At 31.7% G+C, this 13,669-nt stretch overlaps 1 protein-coding gene across 3 annotated transcripts; it reads right to left on the bottom strand.

Moving 5' to 3' along the window:
* Positions 1–1,560: 1,560 nt before the first annotated feature.
* LOC127240070 (RING-H2 finger protein ATL46-like) lies at positions 1,561–8,395 on the bottom strand. Of its 3 annotated transcripts, none has more exons than XR_007836291.1 (4): positions 8,067–8,358; positions 6,822–7,823; positions 6,428–6,751; positions 1,561–2,214 (listed from the first exon to the last, which is right to left on the bottom strand). XR_007836291.1 is itself a non-coding variant. In XM_051258511.1 (4 exons), exon 3 carries the CDS (start codon positions 7,819–7,821, stop codon positions 6,850–6,852), a length of 972 nt encoding a protein of 323 aa, XP_051114468.1. In that variant the 5' UTR covers positions 7,822–7,823; positions 8,067–8,144; positions 8,268–8,395; the 3' UTR covers positions 6,305–6,751; positions 6,822–6,849. The 3 variants fall into 3 exon arrangements, 2 of the variants coding, with proteins under 2 accessions (XP_051114468.1, XP_051114469.1); XM_051258511.1 differs by lacking the exon at positions 1,561–2,214 and having other exon boundaries at positions 6,305–6,751; positions 8,067–8,144; positions 8,268–8,395; XM_051258512.1 differs by lacking the exon at positions 1,561–2,214 and having other exon boundaries at positions 6,305–6,751; positions 6,822–7,906.
* Positions 8,396–13,669: the final 5,274 nt, after the last annotated feature.

The following is a 13,669-nucleotide window of genomic DNA, read 5'->3' as shown; positions in this document are numbered from 1 at the left end:
ACCTCAGCCAAAGACATTCTCGATCGGCTTCATGAATAGTCAATACTTCAGCATAAATTGATGATATAGCGATTATTCTATTTTGTGGATCTCCAAGAGATCACAGTATCCATGCATGTAAATATATAGTTGGTTTGCGATTCTTTTTTTTTTTTTTTATCAAGTTAGAAAAATACCCAACATCAGCATAGCCTAATAAATCATGTCGAGAATTATTTGGATAAAATAGGACAAAATCACTTGTCCCTTGAAGATAGCACAAAACATGCTTAACTCTATTCCAATGTTGTTTATTAGGAGATGAACTAAATTTGACTAATAAATTTACTGCTAATGAAATACTTAGCCTTGTGCTATTTGCTAGGTACATTAGTGCATCTATTGCATTGAAATATGGTACTTCAGGACTAAGTATCTATTCATCATCTTCTCTTGGTCTAAATAGATCTTTGTTAGAATCAAGTGACTTGACGATCATTGGGGTATTCAATGAACGTGTTTTATCCATATAAAATTGCTTTAATACCTTTCGGGTATAAGTGGTTTGGTGGATGAATATTCCATAATTTACGTATTCAATTTTGAGACCAAGACAAAACTTTGTCTTTCTAAAGTCTTTGATTTTAAATTCTCTTTTCAAATATTTCACGGCTTATTGGAGCTTTTCATGAGTCCCAATAATATTGAGATCATCTACGTATACCACAATGATCACAAATTTTGATCCATTTTTTTTTTTTTATGAAAACACATGAATAAATTGGGTCATTAGTGTAATATTTTTTTGTTAAATACTTAGTGAGGTGATTATATGCAAATGCCTTATCAATGATTTTTTTTTTCTTTTCAGTTCCAACTTTTTTTTTGTAGTGGTGAAGTTAATTGAATTTTCAATAGTTTCATTTTTCTCTAAGGTAGGCTCTTCAAGAGCATCTTCTTCAAAAATTTGTTCTATATCACTACAAGTTGTTTTAAGGATTGAATCATTAATCAATATTCTTTTCTTTTGAAAATTTTTTTATCCTTGGAATCCATAGGTCTGCCATGCTTCAGGCGCGCAGAAGATTCATTGACATTTTTTGTTTATCCTTCTAGGACATTCTTTTTTAACGGTGCATTTTCTGCAGGAATATACGACTTGGTAACTCTGCCGGAGTCATTAAATCCATCGGATAGTTGATTTGCAATATTTTGAAAGTGTACAATTATTTGTACTTCTAATTCATATTGCGCGAACGAAGATCTAGGATTTTCATGGGTATTATGTTGACTTTTGATTTTTTTCAACTTTGGGTGGGAGAAATACTTTTTGTATTTCAATATCGTGTACAAAGTCACACTATCAATTAAAAAAATATTGTATTCTTTATAATATATAATTTGACACATGACATCTATATTTTTTTTGGAATAAAACAAACAAAAAGACAATATATTAATATAGCCAATAGAATATACAATATGATACAAAAAAAAGAGGATTACAAAAAGTAGAAAGGAGTACAAAAAGTAATAAAACAGTAAAATATATAATCATTTGGCACCTTCAGGGTGCTTAAGGAAGTCTGTTGTATCAAGATGCATAATATCGTTGTTTAGGACATCCTCATATGTGTCATCATTATTCTGTTCAACGATATTTAAGTCAACAGACGTGTTTTTCAGGACATCATTATATGTGTCATAATTATTCTGTTTAGAGAAATTTACGTCAATAGGCGTGTTTTTTCCTTTCAGCGAAGCCTAGTACAAATCAGCCAAATGCTTAGGCATTCTGTAGACATGCGACCAGTTTTTCTTTGTGCCACACATGTGACACTTATCTTTATAATTTCTTTTTTGCTCGTCATTCTGCCACTTTAGGGATATGTATGGTTTCTTCCCATTATTTCGACGAGGCTAAGGATGGTCACATCTTTGGCCTCTTCCATATATTCGGCTTTTGTTTTTTCCGCGTCCTGAATTTGCATATTTTAGCGCATTCGCTTTAGGGAATAGGCTGGAATCTGTTGGCCTGGATACATGATTTTTCAATCATAGTTCGTTATTTTGTTCTACCAACAAACATGTAATAAGAGCTGAATATGTGTTGAAGTCCCTCTCTCGATACTGCTGTTGTAAAAGCAAGTTTTAGGCGTGAAATGTGGATAATATTTTCTCCATCATGGACTAACATTAATGTTCTCGCCGCAGAGGTTCAACTGTAAAGTGACCCTGAACATGAAAGAGTTATATTCAGTGACCAATTTGAAGTATTGCAATCTCAAATTTTCCCATTTGCTACGGGCTTTCGGCAGTATGATTAACTTCAGGTGATCGTATCTTTCTTTTAGTTTATTCCACAAATCAAGAGGATTCTTTACTATGAGATATTATATTTTTAGCCCTTCATTGATATGATTTCGGAGGAATATCATTGTTTTTATTCGGCTCTAATTGGTGACATTATTGTATTTCACAATTTTTTTCACTTGAGCTTATCGATTTTAGATGCATTTCAATATCCATGACCCTTGGTAGAAATTTTTTTTCAGAAATGACAAGGGGGACAAATATTTGTTTTGCAATGTTAGTGGCCACAATAATATTGAAATATACCTACTGTGCCAAAATGGTTGATCGTGCTGATAACATGTTATAAATATAAATATTTTAATAACAAATAAAAATATTAATTATTCTTACCGTTAATCACTATTTAGTATATTATATATTATATAATATAAGTAAATTTATATATTATATAATATAAGTAAATGTTGGCAGAGTTGTGTATATAAATATATTATTATTATATATATGTAATGATTATATTAATATGTTAATAAATATGCATGAATGCAGTTAGAGAGTTGAGAGAGTGAAAAATTTGATTTTTTTTCATTTACAATTCATATATATAGAGACAGAGGGAGACCATAGGATCAAAGGATGAACGAAGATAGATGTATTAGATTGCAAAAAATAAATACAAATTAGTGGTATGGATTGGCCAGTCCAAATGGAAAGGGATGTTAGAGTTAGACAGTAAGATTAATAAATTTTAAAGTAATTATTCAATATCTTGTTTTTTATAATAATTTTTTAGCATTAGAGTTTTGAATCAAAGTACTTTGAATTTTAAGGACATTAATAATATTACAGTCTTAAATTAAAGTATTTTGATATTTAAGAACATGATATTCTTGAATCAAGGTTCTTGGACAGACTCAGACAAGTATTGATAAATAGACCCAGATTGACACACTTGAATAACATTGGACATAAACAAACTTGAATAGGCTTTTGGTTTATACATTTGATAGATAAAGATACACAAACTCCTAAAGGTTGGAGGTAACATTTTGGGAAACTATAAAAACTAAGATGAAAGATTACTACATAGTTACTCAAACTTGATTAGGATGTTAATACTTCAGAGCCTTAAAAAAAGATGAATGACTCTCTAACTCGCACTTGTCCCCCTTTTCTATGATGAAGTTAAACCTATTATATAGGCGGAGACAGAGGTCTTGGAGCAAATAAGCAGGGACTAGTTAACAAATTTCAAAACGGTTTTGTCCACTAAAGCATCATACCATATGTGGAAAGTAGTGGTGGTCTTGTCGATCATCATGCCATGCTCGATTAATGGAACTTGTCAGGGAATATATGTATATATAATATGTATATATACGGATATAGATGTATGTTTACATAAATATTTATGTGGATATGTATATATCTAATATGTATATTTATATCGTGTGTGTATATAGAATATTTCTTTGTTTTTTTAAAGTTTGTGTTTTTTCCGAGGGCATTTTGCAATTGTGTTATAATTGATGTTTTCATATTGTGTAGATGACGTCTCCCGTATTTTGTAGAATGTTGTCAGCATTTTTTTTGTTTTTTTACATTTCACTATTACCATGCCATGTGTCATTGTTGGATTGGCTTGTTGATTCATTTGAGCATAATTGCTTTTGTAATATTCAGATGGCTTCCTCTAGAGTTTTTGGGGCTGGGACGAGGGAGACAATATGAGATCTTTGTTCTTGGAACTTGATATGCGGAGTTGTTGGTTTCTCTGAAATCTGTTTTATTTTTGTATCTAAGAAAACCCATGTCTCGATTTGTTCCAGTTGTATATTTTGACAATTGAGCATTTCCCCACAATTTCACATTAAATCTTTTTCGAAGTATATTTTGTGGAGCACCATGAACTAGAAGAGTCCAAGAAAAGATCTCGGAGGCATAAAATTTTGTAAAAAAAATTGCTAGTGGGGTAAAAAAGGATTCCTTATGGTCAGTGTGAAAGTATTTGCTAGAAAATAGATCAAAGGATTTCTGGATGATAGGTGGAAGAATTTCAATGACAGTCTCAAAGTATTCCCACAATGTCCAACATATGGATAAAGAGTTTATGTTGATTGTTCGATCAAAGTAAAAGATTCATGAATGTTTTTTTGAATTATTAGTGACCCAAATGGAATTTAACAATACTTGTTGGTATTCAAAGTAGTTGAAGTATTTTGGTTCAAATAGTAAATCAGAGTATTTCTCGCCAAAGGCAATAGATTCAGTGAGTGATCCATACCAGTCAAATTGGTAAATATATCATGTGTATAAACCATAAGTATGTTCAAGTCTACTTATGTCCAATTTTATTCAAGTGTGTCAATCTGAGCCTACTTACTAATAGTTGTGTGAGTTTGTCCAAGAACCTTGATTTAAGACCGTAATGTTCTTAAAATTTAAAGTACTCTAATTCAAAACTATAATTCTAAAAAAAATATTATAAAAAATAAAATCCTGAATAATTACTTTAAATTTATTGATTTTACTATCTAACTCTAACATTCCCTTCCCCTTGGACTGGTTAAGCCACATCACCAATTTGTACTAACTTGTATATATTTTCTGTAATCTAATAGATCTATCTTCATTGAGAATGGTTACGGAAACATCACACACACAACACTTGTTATGTATAATAAATATATGTGTTGTTTTTTAATTATAACAAGTATGATGTATACAAGTATGTCATGTGCTAAAATTAATTGTTATGTGTGTTGTATGAAAGTATAGTATGTGTATTATATACAATATGTTGTCTGTAGTAATACTATGTACTGTCTGTAGTTATATTGTGTGATGTTAAGACTATAACATGTATGTTTTGTTCGTATGTTGTATTTGTATTATATTAACATATATAGTGTTTTGTTTGTAGTAATATTCTATATTATTTAATAACACATGATATGTTGTTCAGCACAGTACTCAATTTTAAATTTAACATTTTCATTCCTTTTATATCCTTCGATCCTATGGAATCTTTGATATATTTAGGCATTTGACCACCTTATAATATGAATGCAAATTGAACAGTCATATGAAATGTTTCAATTAATAAAAGCATCTACGTTTATACGCATGTATACTAATGTGTTACAAATTGTATATTTATATGAATAATTTGATTTGAGCATTATATTGTAACTTTAAAAAAAAAAAAATGTATAAGAATTAGTCACGGTACAGTTATGTGAAGAAATTATGTGTCACGAAAAAATAAAAAATAAAAACTTTATTTTAAATAGTATTCAACACTTTTTAGAAAAATATATATAATTTTAATATTTTTTTCTTATTATTTATACTGATATAAACTGATGGGTATACAAATTTAAAGTATTATATATTGATTATTCCTTTACAATTTAACTATATAACAATTATTAAATTTTTTATTTTATGGGTTGATCAAGATTTTTATTATTCTAACTTATTTAATTTGAAATCTGTAAAATTATTATTCATTAATAGCTTATATTTATAATGAAAAATGATATGCAAAAAAACTTGGAGTGTATTAAAACTTAATCAATATAAATTCGATATTATAAAAAATAAAAAAATAAAAAGAAATTCTAATCAACGCAAGAAGTTTTGATGTAGCTCAATAATATTAGAATAATAACTTGTTAGGTTTTCTTTTCTAGATTTTGGTTATTCATAAATTCCAAAAAAAATAATAAAATATTTTTTTTCATATTATATTAAAATTAATTACATTCAAAATATCATATAAATATTTATTTATATTATATTATATTAAATAACAATTTAAATTTTAAATTTTATTATTCAAAATTCAAAATTCAAATGCAAAACTCATACATCATTCTTATTCTTATAATACTATTAAAGATCATAGTTTTCTTCTCTTATTATTTCAAATCAAAATCAACATTATCTACAATTTTTAATAAAAATAAAATATTTTTTCTCATAAAATATCACATTAAAATTACTATTTAAATAAAAATTTAAAATGCTTTATTTCAAATAACTTTCAAACTATTAAAAAACAAAACCCTTTAAATTTGCAATACACACCAAAAAAAAAAAATTTAAATAAATATTGAGACGTACGTACCTTAGCATGAAAACAAAAGGAGCACATGTAGGAAAAAAACAGCATGGTCCAGTTGCAGTGTAAATAAAGGCGAAGGCAATGACTGAATCAACTCTTTCCGCCCCTCTCCTCCCTCCCCTGTCTGTCATCACATCACATCACATGAAACCAAACTTTGTCTCACAGTTTTCATGGCTCCCACTCATCAATCTGTCCCCATCCATAACACCCCTAAACTTGATTCAAATGAGAGGGAAATCCACCTTTCAATTCCATCAAATTCTGGAAATATTCTCAAAAGGGATGATGAATCACAATGGACTCTGCCTTCTACTTAGCTCAAACCTGTCACAAAACCATCTCCAATTTCATGATCATCAATCATTTACCTGTAGAATTTTATAACAGCATGTACCTTTTCAGATATTAGCATCTCATCTCTGTCAGGCACAAGCCTCTGAGGAGCTTCCAAACTTGCCTTTCTTCGACCACAGCCAAATCTTGGACACAGAATAGCTATCAGTCCTTGTTCCAATGCTTATCTTCTTCCCCTCCATGTTGTTATCTGCTGCAGCCATGGCCGTTTGGGCAAGTTCTTGGTCTTGACTTTGGCTTAAACTCACTTTCAGATCAGTATTGTCAATGACATATTGATATGAACCCATTGAGTAACACCTTCTTGCATCCAATTTACTGCTCCCGATTTCTTCCCCTAATTCCTCTCCAGATTCATACAATTTCTGGAATTTACCAAGCCTGACTGGAAATCCTCCCTTTTCTACCTCCATTTCTTCTGTCTCCACTCTGATCTGACCATTCGACAATCGGTTCACATCGCTGTCTTCTTCCATAAAATCATTGAAATAAAAAATTGGATTCTCGATTGAGAATCCGGGGCTCAAAATTGCCCCCCTGCAGAGAGGGCAAGTCGAATTCGACTGCAGCCAAGTGTCGATACAGCTCATATGAAAAGCATGGCCACATATAGGAAGCAATCTCAGCTTATCCACATCCATGAATTCACACAAACAAACTGCGCATTCAAAGTGTTCTTGCAAACCAACGATTTCCTTATACTCAAAGATAGGTAATGCGTCTATAAAAGCTTGCTCCAAACCTGTGTCGTGTAGGTGAAAGAGCTGCTGCAGCTGCCTTTGAAGAGTGTCCGAACCTGATGCGGTCATATTTCGATTAGGATGGGATGGCGAGGGGCTCTTTGTAAGGAATCTAATCAGCAAGTGAAGCAGACCAGATATGAAAAACAGTGCAGCTATAATTACAATAATGAAGAGGATTGCAGGACTGATTTTCGAAGATGAGGATGAGCTTGAAGAAGGCAGAGGACTAGATTGGTAATTCAACACGCCCTGCCTGTGGTACATGTTCATATGAATTAACTCTTCCTGGAATTGCATTTCTGCACGCAAACATACGCAAATCTGAAATCTCTCCCTCAACGAACGCAGAAATCATTCCCAATTAATTCGACACCACAATAACCTAACACAACTCGACACCAAAATTATGCGTCGATTAAGGCGCAGTACGATCGGAAAACTACTTATTCAGCAGCGAATGGTCTGGTTGTGAGTAGATTCAACAATTATGAACAGTGTGAAAATTTTAAATGAGCCAGAAGCTTCGGAAATCAAGGATTTACCTGAATTGACACTGGAGTAGACGATTCATTGACGCAGCAAGCTCCAGTGATGCTGATTCCGGTTGAGAGCTTGAAATCCTGCAACGCGTTTCATATTTCCATGAACAAAGTAAAATTTAAAATTCTCAGCTCTCTCGCTCCTACGCATATCCACATTCAAACAAACTCGCACGCAGTAAGAATTCGCATTTGATTTCTCACTTTAATCGGCAAAAATAGAGAGTGGTGAGTCCATTTTGACGCAGCGTATCTGCCGGATGAGGGAAAGACGAGGCCAAGCTGAGCGTCACTGTGCTCCGAAAAGAAGGTTAAAGTATGCCAAAAAAAAGACACCTGTTGTTTTTAAATTACTATAAGACTGTACAGAGAAGATGCTATTATTTGTACTCCCGGGTGTTCCGCTCCTGGATCAATCTCCGCTGCCTGTGATGTGAGGGGGGATACCCGTGCTCTACACAACGCGAATGCCCGTGCAGGAGTTCAAGTCCTGGAGTTATCTACTCCAAGATTAGTGTTTCAGTGGTCGACATTTCTAACCGACGTGTCACTCTAGCGGGAAAAAAGTAATGTTGGCCTTAAGTTAAAATCGAAATGCGGTCCACCGGAGATGGGCTGCCTGCGTTTGTTTGTATGTTTTTATTTTATTTTACTTTATTTTATCGGATATTTGTATGTATTTTGCTTAAAATACTTCTTTTATATTTTAATAATCTATCAATTTTTTAAGTTCATTTCGTAACAAAATATTTATTTTTAAAACTCCGTAAAAAAAATAAATTGATAGATAGAATGGGATGAGAGTATATTTTTTAAATTGATTTTGATTTTTATTTTTAATACTAGATATCTGTTAGTTTTTGCAAGGAATTTAAAGTATATTAGTATTATATTCATATGTAAGTAGGAATAAAAGTAATGATATTTGTATAATATACAGTAAGTCGTAAGTTGTAAGGGTATTTATAATGTTAAGGAGATAGTACATTTACTAAAAAAAAAATTGAATATTTTATTATGAAACATACCAAAATAAAAATATAAATAATTTGTTAAAGGATCGGGGAGTATAATTAGTAAATTTTAAATACAATAAATCATCCTTAGCAAATAGATGATGCTATTATGTTTAAATGTTTTAGGATTTTTAAAATAATTAAAAAAATCAAAAAATCAAAAATTAAAAGTAGATAAAAATTATTAAATAGATAAAATTATGTTTTAGTAATTCTGAGAATTACTTAAATAGATAAAATTGAATAGTTTTCAAAATTGCTAATTGTAAAATTAAAAAACTGGAAACTCTTTATTTATTTTAAGAAGAATTTAAATAAAGAAAGACATATTTGTAAATTTTTTTATCTCAATCCATCATTTTATTTACTATCCCAACTGCGTTGTCTCACCGCCGTCGCCGCCAATCGCCAACCACTTCCGCACTCAGCCGTTGATAGTCGTACGCATTCAAAGCTAGTTTGAACGCCACTGTCGTCACTCCTAAAATCTCCGCATGCCACCACAGCAGGCGTAGGGCGTCGATCCCCTTCTTATTCTTCCTTCAATTACCGAAGTCTGTAAGGTAATTCTTTTGATTTTGATTGATTATGTATTAGGATTCTAATTTTCGCATGGTTGGTATTATTTAGTTTGAATCCGGTTGGTGCAAAGTTGAAAAAAAATACAAATCTTTGTTGGTATTTTTGTATTGATTAGTTCATTATGTCTTGTGCATATGAAAAGTCATACATTCTTTAGTATTTAAGCTAAGCAATAACTTGGCTCAGATTCTGCTATATTATTTCGATTTCAACAATAAAGATTCAAAGTTTTCTAGTAATATGAGTATTAATCTAACATATTGATTTTTTCATGAAAAAACGGTCTTTTTCCTTGTGTAATGAATGTGTGAGTTAGCTGCAAATGGTGTGACGTTTGAAAGATTTGGAGTGGAATTTTTCGTTTAAAAGTTTTTATTTTATTTTTCTAATTTGCTCATAAAATTCGACATTGTTAAATTTGACATTTTATCTTTAGCAATATTGATCAACTCCAACATGTTTCATTTATTATTATTATTATTATTGAATTTTCACAAAATTGCGCAAGTCTGTGTGTTTCTTTCTTTACCAATACAAAATTTTGATCAGTAAGCTTTATATATGAACTAGATTTGTAAAAAATACCGTATATAATAGATGTTTTCGATGAAGTGATTTTAGTGTGGATAATCGAATTAGGTTGTATATACAATTTATTTTGGAAATACATAAATATTATGCTCTTTATAAGGACAATAAATTTGTGTATAATTATTATTATTATTATTATTATTATTATTACTACTTCAATTTTATTATTTTCAAATTATATTTTCATATCGAGATGGATTTTCCGGTTGATTACTTCATCTTCAATCAACACATCGTTTTGAACGCATTAAAAATGGTAAGTTGATTGATCATAAGTTTAGTTTTGTTTGTCCCAAAAGGTATTGAACTAGTATCTCCATTTTACATCATCTTAGGTTTCTTGAAATATTGCATCACACAGGGTTTTATGGGGTATATAGAGTTAGACGTGAACAAGATCATGATCTTCTTACAACATTAGTCGACGTTAGCATCCTGTAACACATACTTTTCATTTTAGATTTGGTGACGCTACGGCTACATTAGAGGATATTGCTATGATCCCTCCATTCCAAATATCCTACAATATTTCTTTTTTTAAAAAAAAAAATTTAAAAGTAATTAATTATGTCTAATTTTTAATTAACATTAATTATTTTTTAAAAGATGGAAAGTACAGTGTATTAAATGGAGTGAATAAAATTACATCAGAATGTTGGAAATTAAATCACACCGACCATTCACACCAACCAATTTGTTTATTCTTCACCATCATACCCAAAATTCTGAAATTATGGTTAGCAGACGTAGTTGATGGCAATGGATCGTTCAGCAGGCATCGTCTCATCCCCACCCCCCACGTTCGTCTCATCCACCCCGCTCGACAAAGAAGCCTATGTGATTGTCAACGACTTGGAGCTCAATTCTTAGGTTGAGGAGACGCCGGAGATGTGGAGTTTAGAGGATGTATGGAGGGCTGCCATTCGAGGGTGGATCTGACTCCTACGTGATTGTCGATGACTTGGAGCTCGATTCTTGGGTTGAGGAAACGCCGGAGGTGTGGAATTTAGAGGATGGAGGGCTGCTGTTCGAGGGTGGATCCACCGCTAGTACCGCGTCACAGTTGCTTTTCCGACAGCCACTCACAATGGTGGAAGAGATGCTACTTATCTACTTGCCTAGCTACTTCGATATGTGAGTGCGTTCTAATTTTGGCTTTTAATTTTTGTCTGCTTATATGGATCTGTGATTGATTTTTTTTCGATCTATGCTTGACTCTGTTGTTATGGCCCTCATAATTTACAATGCATGATCGATCTATTTAAGGGGTCTATGATGATGAATATGATATGTTAAATGTTGTGATATTTCTCTTGGTTGTCATTGTTTTTGCCTTCCAAAATTCTATTATTCATATGGGAATATTAGAAATTTGTTGATTCTTTAAATTTCATAAATGGAGGGGATAATGATGATAATATACTGAATAAATTCTACAGTTGTTCAACATATGCCCGAGTTAGTTCATACATCAAAAATAAGATAGGCTAAGTACTTACATGAGACAAAAGTAGGCTCTAACTTCAATTCGTAACATACTCTGTATGTGATTTGCATAATCTAGTTTTCCATGATCGGTGAGCCATGGAACACACTGTTTTACTAATTCTTGAGATACTTGGAGATTGTTAGGTAGGGCATCCCGTCGATGTAGTGCTTTCTTGCTCATATGTGGAATATAATATGCATTGCGTTCTTTGATCCTCATAATCTTTAGTATGCACCCCTGTAGCCTTAGGAAAATATAGTTAAGGGTTTCGGCTGATAGTTGATCGTATGAACGTCTAACTGCATCCACCAACTAGTCAATTGTGGTACTTGCCTATTCAATTTGAATGCTTTGAATTGCCCTAAATCATTAAAGATCATTAACATTTAAATCGGAAGAATTAGGGGGATGGTGCACGAGAACAATATTGAATCCAGCGTCGCTTACAACAGCACAAAAATATGGATTGTTGTTCTTAATGTGCGGCTTTGCATTGTCTTATTAAATGAATATTATTTTGCTTGCATTGAGAGGCCACTTCTGTTTGATTGCTGGGATAATCTAAAAATTTCATATGTACAAATGTTAGCTTGGAATAATTATGAATGAAAACAACTAAAAATGCATACATGATTGATTATACATTCTTTGATGACATCCTTTGTGATTGATTCAATTGATTTAGTTTCTAGTGTGCCGGCTGGCCGGTTCTTGCTAGCTCTCTAGGCTGGAACTTGTCGTGTGAATGAGAATATTTCAATCTTCCGATCAAATAAAACCTGTCGGTCTGGGCTGAACATTAGCAGACTAACAACACACAAAAACATGATTTTTCATGCTCTATGTGGCTCGGCTTCTCCCAGAGTCAAATAAAAATGCCTAGTCTTTCTTGTCAAGTAAAACCATTTTTTGTCTATATGAATTGTGTTATACATACATCAAAAGGTCAATTCTTGTTGGATAGCGTTGTAAACTAGATTGTTCAATACAAACTCAAGCCTTAATAGCTTATTCGGGGCAGTAAGATCTGGCTTTAAGGCACTCGTATGGGTTCTGAACAGCCCTTTCGAGATCCATCGCCCGACAGTAGATTTTGAGCAATTAATGGAAGCCGCAAATTGACGTATTGTACCCTTCATATTTAGGGCTACAGTTTGGATATGTTCCATGTTCGGAACTACCCATTTTTTAAGCTTTGTTTTAAAGCAGGTTCGTATAATTGCAATTGTTTTCCTTTGTTTTTGTTGCATTTTAGCCTCTTTCCAAATTCTAGTTATAGTAAATCTAGACACGGAAAATAAAGTGGTAGCTTCTTTCATTTTACTGTGTATTGACTTTCTATTTTTTCAAGTCTGTAATAGGAATTGGACTAACACATTTACTGCTTTGTTTTTAACATTGTAATTGTCATTTTCAGTCCAGAAATTAGGAAAATGCTCGTTTGAGAATAAATTGCTGGAAAAAAAAAAAATCGACCATGGGCTATTTAGTTTGACTACTTAAATTTTAATATATAAAATGTAAAAACAATGAGGTGTGAAAAATACCTTATCGTCCTTTCTGGGTCCATTTTTTTGCATCTAATTGTAATAGATGAAATGAAGATGAATTGGATATGGGGATTTTTTATATTATTGTAGTATTTCCACTTCTTTTGGAGGGAAAACCCTTAGTGGGTTTTGGTGGGAATTTTTTGTATTGTCTCCTAGTATTTTAATTTTCAAAATGTCCATAGAAGGAATGCAGTCAATATAGTTGTATTTATATAGATAAATTTATTTATTTTATTATAACATCCTTTTTCATCCAAAATTAATTTTATTATATTCATTTACAATGAAAATAAACAAATTAATTAAAAGGTTACATAATTAAATGTATATATATAAATATACAGTCCACTTTATTATATCACATCACTTAAATAA

The sequence above is a fragment of the Andrographis paniculata genome, unplaced genomic scaffold, assembly GCF_009805555.1.
Source record: "Andrographis paniculata isolate CXL003 unplaced genomic scaffold, ASM980555v1 Contig79END, whole genome shotgun sequence".
In the NCBI taxonomy this organism is placed as follows: domain Eukaryota; kingdom Viridiplantae; phylum Streptophyta; class Magnoliopsida; order Lamiales; family Acanthaceae; genus Andrographis; species Andrographis paniculata.
The sequence above is the reverse complement of the archived record's forward strand: the minus strand, read 5'-3'. Positions and strand labels throughout refer to the sequence as shown.

What these genes read in the sequence shown, in the direction of transcription:
- LOC127240070 (XM_051258511.1), bottom strand. Translation starts at nt 7,821, where the DNA reads ATGCAATTCCAGGAAGAGTTAATTCATATGAACATGTACCACAGGCAG.